The 6402-nt window shown below is 35.0% G+C and overlaps 1 protein-coding gene across 1 annotated transcript; it reads left to right on the forward strand.

The window, feature by feature from the left end:
• Window positions 1-4344: 4344 nt before the first annotated feature.
• On the forward strand, window positions 4345-5286 carry LOC100476099 (olfactory receptor 4P4). Its single transcript, XM_002930041.2, has one exon. The coding sequence runs from the start codon at window positions 4345-4347 to the stop codon at window positions 5284-5286; it is 942 nt and encodes a 313-aa protein (XP_002930087.2).
• The last annotated feature ends 1116 nt before the right edge of the window (window positions 5287-6402 follow it).

Below are 6402 nucleotides of genomic sequence, written 5' to 3' on the forward strand. Positions count from 1 at the left end.
AAGAATCATTGGGCCCTTTAGGGTTCACAATTTAATGCATGTTTAGAATTGCCTGCAGAGTATGGTAAGCACTAAATAATATTACATATTATCATTATTTCTATCTTATATCTGTGCAAGACTGCTGATAAAAGCAACCTATTTGATATAAATCGTAATAGGTTGTATTTTTATTCATTAAAATTTTAGTGTACATTTGCTTATTTTTTCCATTATATATGGGGACCTAATTTATACATAATGATATGAGCAAAAGGAGTGTGAAAGAGAAACTAATTAGTGCCTATTGTATACTTTGTACAAGATTATTCAATCCGCACAACTATGGAATATCAATGTTAGGAAGGCCCATGTTAAAATGGGAGAAACTGATTGTCAGACAAGTTAATTACCTTACTCCAGACCATATGGCCGGATTGCTATCCAGGTCTTTTGTGTGAATCCAAAGTTAATTTACTGACTATAATACCCAGTCATCAAGGACAAGAATACAAGGCACAATCACTGTCTCATGAGCTGCCTTGAACAAATTAAATGAATATTAATTTCCTGGATGCTCAAATTTAAATGTTAATGAGATAAATGGAAGTATTTCAGGGAGGGTTAAATGAGAAAGATTTCCATAGGTTTAAAGAGCCAAAAAATGTCTTCCTGGAAGTAGACAAGAAGAGGTGGCTTTTTAAATTTATTTATTCAACATTTTTCAGTGCTCATCAAGGTAAGTGTACTCTTTAATCCCCTTCACCTATTTCACCCATCCCCTCATTCACCACCCTTTGGGCAACACTCCTTTGTTCACTGTATTTAAGAGTTTTTGTTTGTTTGTATCTTTTTTCCTTTGTTTGTTTGGTTTCTTAAATTCCATATACGAGTGAAATCATATAGTATTTGCTTTTCTCTGAGTGACTTATTTCACTTAACATTATGCCCTCTAGGTCCCTCCATGTTGTTGTAAAGGGCAAGATTATTCTTTTTTATGGCTGAGTACTATTCCATTTGTGTGTGTGTGTGTGTGTGTGTGTGTGTGTGTGTGTATTCTTTATCCATTCATCTATTGATGGACACTTGAGTTGTTTCCAATATTTGGCTATTGTAAATAATTTGGCAATAAATGTAAGAGTGCACATATTTTCAAGAGTGGCTTTTAGCTGTGGGTATAACTTAGGAAACCAAAACTTTAGAGGTTAATCTAGCATGGTGTATTGAGTGAACTACAAAGAAACACGGAGTTATTAAAATAGATGTGGAGTATCTCTGTCATACACCAGGGGACTAGCTGGGTGCTGTTATATGACCCTTTGCTATCAGAAAGGAGAGAGGACTAACAGCAGGAGGGAGCCTGAAATATCACCCCAATCGTACCTTAAAGTATCTAGTAGTTGCAAATTAGGATGGCCAGAGAACAGTCTGTTACCCCTTCCATCCTTCAAAAAAAAAAAAAATGATACATTCTTTTTCCAAAATCAAGGAATCAATNGATACATTCTTTTTCTAAAATCAAGGAATCAATTAGCATCAGAACTTCAAGTTCTTAAAAACATTGGTTTAGTTCTTACATTCTAAAGAAAAAAAAAGGGGGGGGAAAGCCAAAGAGTCTAGGAAGGACTGGATCTTATGGTATATGAATTAATACAGCAAAGTAAATTCAAATAAAAAAAAAGTTTTTTAGCTCATAAACTAGGTAGCTCTTTGACTGCACATAAAATTAAGGTTGAAATATCATTGCTCCTGGGGCACCTGGGTAGCTCAGTTAGTTAAGCGTCCAACTCTTGGTTTCAGCTCAGGTCATGATCTCAGGGTTGTGGGATCAAGCCCCACATTGGGCTCCTCGCTCAGTGGCAAATCTACTAGAGATTCTCCTTCTCCTCCATCCCCCCCACTTGCTCTTGTGCTCTTCCACTCTCCAAAATAAATAAATAAATATTAAAAAAATAAAAGACATATCACTGTTCCTATTTGAGAAAGTCTGTTAAGGCTAATGCTTCCTACAAAAGCATGTGGGCTCTACCTTCCACGATTTTGATAGGTGTTGCAGAATTCACTGAATCAACTAGGAAGTGCCAGTTTTAATTTTTCTACTTGTATTTCATATATTTATCGTGTGGGTATTTGTAAAAGTAGAGAATACTTACGTGATGTTTCCATATTTAAACCTAAATTTAAGTGTTAGGATTCCATTTTCATTCTGAAATTTATTTTGCTTTTCTCCATGTCAACACCGTGTCAGTGGCTTCCATATCTAGTTTTAAAGTCCTTACAGTGCCTGGGATGGTACCTGTTACATAGTAGGAACTCAAAAAACGTTTGTTAAATAAAGAAATTATTCATTTCACTTTCTGTCCTCAGCATCTTGAAACCCTTATTCATGCAATTGATTTGAAACTTTGAAAAGTCCCATGTGGTACAGAGAAAGAAAGTGTTATTTTAGCTACAAGATTAGAGAAAGTAAAGAAACCAGACTATAGTTACAGCTCGTGAATTTGCCTTGTGCCAGAATTACTCCTCGTAGCTTCTGATACAAAGTTCTCTTTTTATTTTTTTTATTTTATTTTTTTAAAGATTTTATTTATTTATGTGACAGAGAGACAGCCAGCGAGAGAGGGAACACAAGCAGGGGGAGTAGGAGAGGAAGAAGCAGGCTCCCAGCGGAGGAGCCCAAAGTGGGACTCGATCCTGTAACGTTGGGATCACGCCCTGAGCCGAAGGCAGACGCTTAACGACTACGCTACCCAGGCGCCCCAAGTTCTCTTTTTAAATCACATAAACATAAAATCAGGATCTTGTAAATCTAAAATTCAGTGACTTTAATATTAACAAAGGAGACATTGTAAATAATGTGAAGGTGTTGGAAATGTAAGTTCTAATTTAAATAGCATAATTACGAATTCTTTGGGTATCTGATGATACTTTGGAGAATTGTCAAGAAGAAATATCCAGTTGAGGGAAGCAAGGGAAGTCATTGAATTATTTGTCCATCTTGCCAGTATGGGATCTACTTAACATGAGAGAAAGAGTGCCAGAGAAAGAAAGAGTTTGAAACTATCCTACTTGTTAATTAATGAAATTTTGCTACCTGTATTTTTTTTTCCTATGTGAATCATGTTTTTCTTCAATGGTTATATGAAGAAAAGTATTAGAAATGAGCTTCAATTCTTGGAAAGGATGAAAGGTATGCTACGACTATAGAAGTATATTGGCAAATTAATTGAAAATGGACATACCTACAGTCTAAAGTAAAGCTCTTTTTTTAAAGTAACTTCTATATATATTTTCTGATAATGGAAATACTGAGAATATTGTGATAGCCTGAAAAATAGTCCTTGGGATTCACCATTTATGAAATTCATATTAGTTCTACAAGAAATAATTGTCACCTTTAAAAAATAAAAGAAATGATGAAATCATAATTTTTTAGTTAATGCAATCCTTTATTTATTTAAAAAAAACAATGATTGAAGTCCAAAATGTGTCAAACAAGTGCCATTTGTGCCTCTATGTGTTGTTCTAGCTTAGTCTTGTAGAATGTCTTTGACTCTCAATATTAAGTATTTAATTATTATTATTTCATACATCTGTTTAAGTCAAAAGAAACGTCACAGCCACTTAGGCTTTAACTGATACCATATTTTCATTATTGCTCTCTATAATGTTGGTAAATATTAAATAGTTTCAACCCAGGGTCAGGACTACAGTGAGGCAAATGAATTACTCACCTTGTGTGCAAACAATTCAATAATGAAAACAATAAAATTTTTATGCAATATTTTCAAAAAATGCAATTTTCACCATAAAAATAGAATTCTATTTATTTATTTTTCCAAGTTTTTTTTTTAAAAATCTCAGTTAGTTAATACACACTGTAATATTAGTTTCAGGTATAGAATTCAGTGCTTCAACAGCAACAACAACAAAAACTGGAATTTTAAATAAAGACAGGATTCTACCTTGTAATTTCACAATTCCTTTCACTTACTTGGATTTAAGTCTGGCTATTTCAACCTATCAAACAGATGAGCTACTCCAGGAGAATAAATGCTTCCTCCCTAAGCTCACTTTTGCAATCCTTACGTAAGATGACCACACATCTTTATGACTTGAATAAGTGGAACTACTAATACTATTCCTTTTCACTCTACAAAATAACCTGATCTGTTAAATTATATGGTCATTTATCCATATGAAGCTTAGAATTACTTTAAAATGTACTGTAGGAAACCAATTTAATAAATGAATTTATTTTTACAGCACTCCCTCTAATTTACACCATGCTTAGTTCAATATTTCTCATGCTGACTTGTCATTTTTTCCCCCAGGCAAACCTTTAACACTTAACTGCATTACACCATGGAAAATATTAACAACGTCACTGAATTTGTTCTGTTGGGACTTTCCCAGAATAAGAAAATTAAAAACTTGTGCTTTCTACTCTTTTTATTTTGTTACATAGCTATTTGGATGGGAAACTTGCTCATAATGATTTCTATCACATGCAGTCAGCTAATTGACCAACCCATGTATTTCTTCCTCAATAAACTTGCCCTCTCAGATCTGTGTTATACCTCAACGATGACACCCAAGCTGGTCACCGAATTGCTGGCAGAAAGGAACATGGTTTCTTATACCAGTTGTATGGCACAGCTTTTCGTCATGCATTTCTTTGGGGGGATTGAAGTCTTTATCCTCACCGGGATGGCCTATGACCGCTACGTGGCCATCTGTAAGCCCCTGCACTACACCGTCATCATGAATAGGCAGAAGTGTTATGCCATAGTCCTTGCTAGCTGCACTGGGGCGTTTCTGCATTCTTTTGCCCAATGTCTCCTTACCATCAGTTTACCTTTCTGTGGCCCCAATGAAATAGATCACTACTTTTGTGATGTGTATCCCTTGCTGAAACTGGCCTGCACAGATACATACAGAGTTGGAATCCTAGTGGTTGCCAATTCAGGCATGATGGGCTTGGTGACCTTCGTGGTCTTGGTGCTGTCTTACCTACTGATATTATACACCATCAGGGCTTATCCCACAGAGAGCCGCACCAAAGCTCTTTCCACTTGCAGTTCCCACGTCACAGTTGTGGTTTTGTTCTTTGTGCCTGTTCTCTTCATCTACATTCGACCAGCCACAACTTTTCCAGAAGACAAAGTGTTTGCTCTTCTCTACACCATCATTGCCCCCATGTTCAACCCTCTGATCTACACATTCAGAAACATGGAGATGAAGAATGCCATCAGGAAAATGTGGTGTCAGAAACCCTGTTTCATTGGAAGGCAAATCATTATGTAACCTACTTAAGTGATAGTTACTGTACTTGAAAAACCATGAACTTTGCTGTAAGAAAAATAATCTCAGACTTTAGTGTTACTCCATTAATATGATAATTTGTATTGAATTACTTTCTTCTTTCTTTATTGATTTGTTTCTTATTCATGTTTTCCCCTAGTAATCTGAGTCATCATTTTCTTGTTGAAGTTCTGTTACAATTTTCTTTGATCTATTTTTCCTTTGGATTTTATCCATAAGTTGCTAACTGTAGGTCCCCTTTCTAATCTCCCTATGGTTTGGATTCATGAATGAATCTTTATATGTACATAGGCTGTATCCGTTTTGATCGTCCCAGACATAAAGGGTCCTCCCTGCTTTCTCAACAGAAAGGAGCATCAGAAACTTAGATTCATGTTTTTCACTCAGCTCACAAGTTTCCATATTCACTGCAACAATTTAAAAAGCAAAAATTGTTTAAACAGGGTCTAAGCAATAAAAACACTATGTATGAAATAATGGTTGTATAAAACTGGATGCGTTTTTCTCAAATGGCTTACTTAGATCATTTCAAAATCACAGCATTTTAAAAATTATAGAAATATTTGCTATAAAATAGTAATGAAAAAGTAGTGTTGGTAATAAATAGGGTATCCATATAATTCATTCTCCAACTGAGCCTCATTTGAGTGTAAAATGAGGGTGTACTGACAATTGTGCTGACACAACAGACATAAAAGGAAATTGTGTCAGGAGAGTAGGAAGTTTGGCTACTTTTAAATGTCTGAGAAGTACGGATGCCCTAGTACAAAGGCTAGTGGCAGTTAGATTACTATTACTTTTAGCCAATGCAATTGTAAAAACAAATATTAATGCCAATGTTGGAACTACTTGATCTAGACTATGCTTAAATTTATTTTTTCCGTTGCCATCAAGATGAAAACCACAAATTTCCATTTTCTATAGAACTTCCGTACATCTGGGTATTTATACCTGTTGGTAGAATTGAAAAAGTTTTTCAAATAATTGAAGTAAATAACTGTTTTGGTCTAATTATTTAATGAAATTGGACTCACTGGACATCATGAAACAAATATGATGGAATGGAGTGAGGCATTATATTGCAAAGGTTACAGGGAA

Source organism: Ailuropoda melanoleuca, chromosome 16 (genome assembly GCF_002007445.2).
Source record: "Ailuropoda melanoleuca isolate Jingjing chromosome 16, ASM200744v2, whole genome shotgun sequence".
Lineage (NCBI taxonomy): Eukaryota > Metazoa > Chordata > Mammalia > Carnivora > Ursidae > Ailuropoda > Ailuropoda melanoleuca.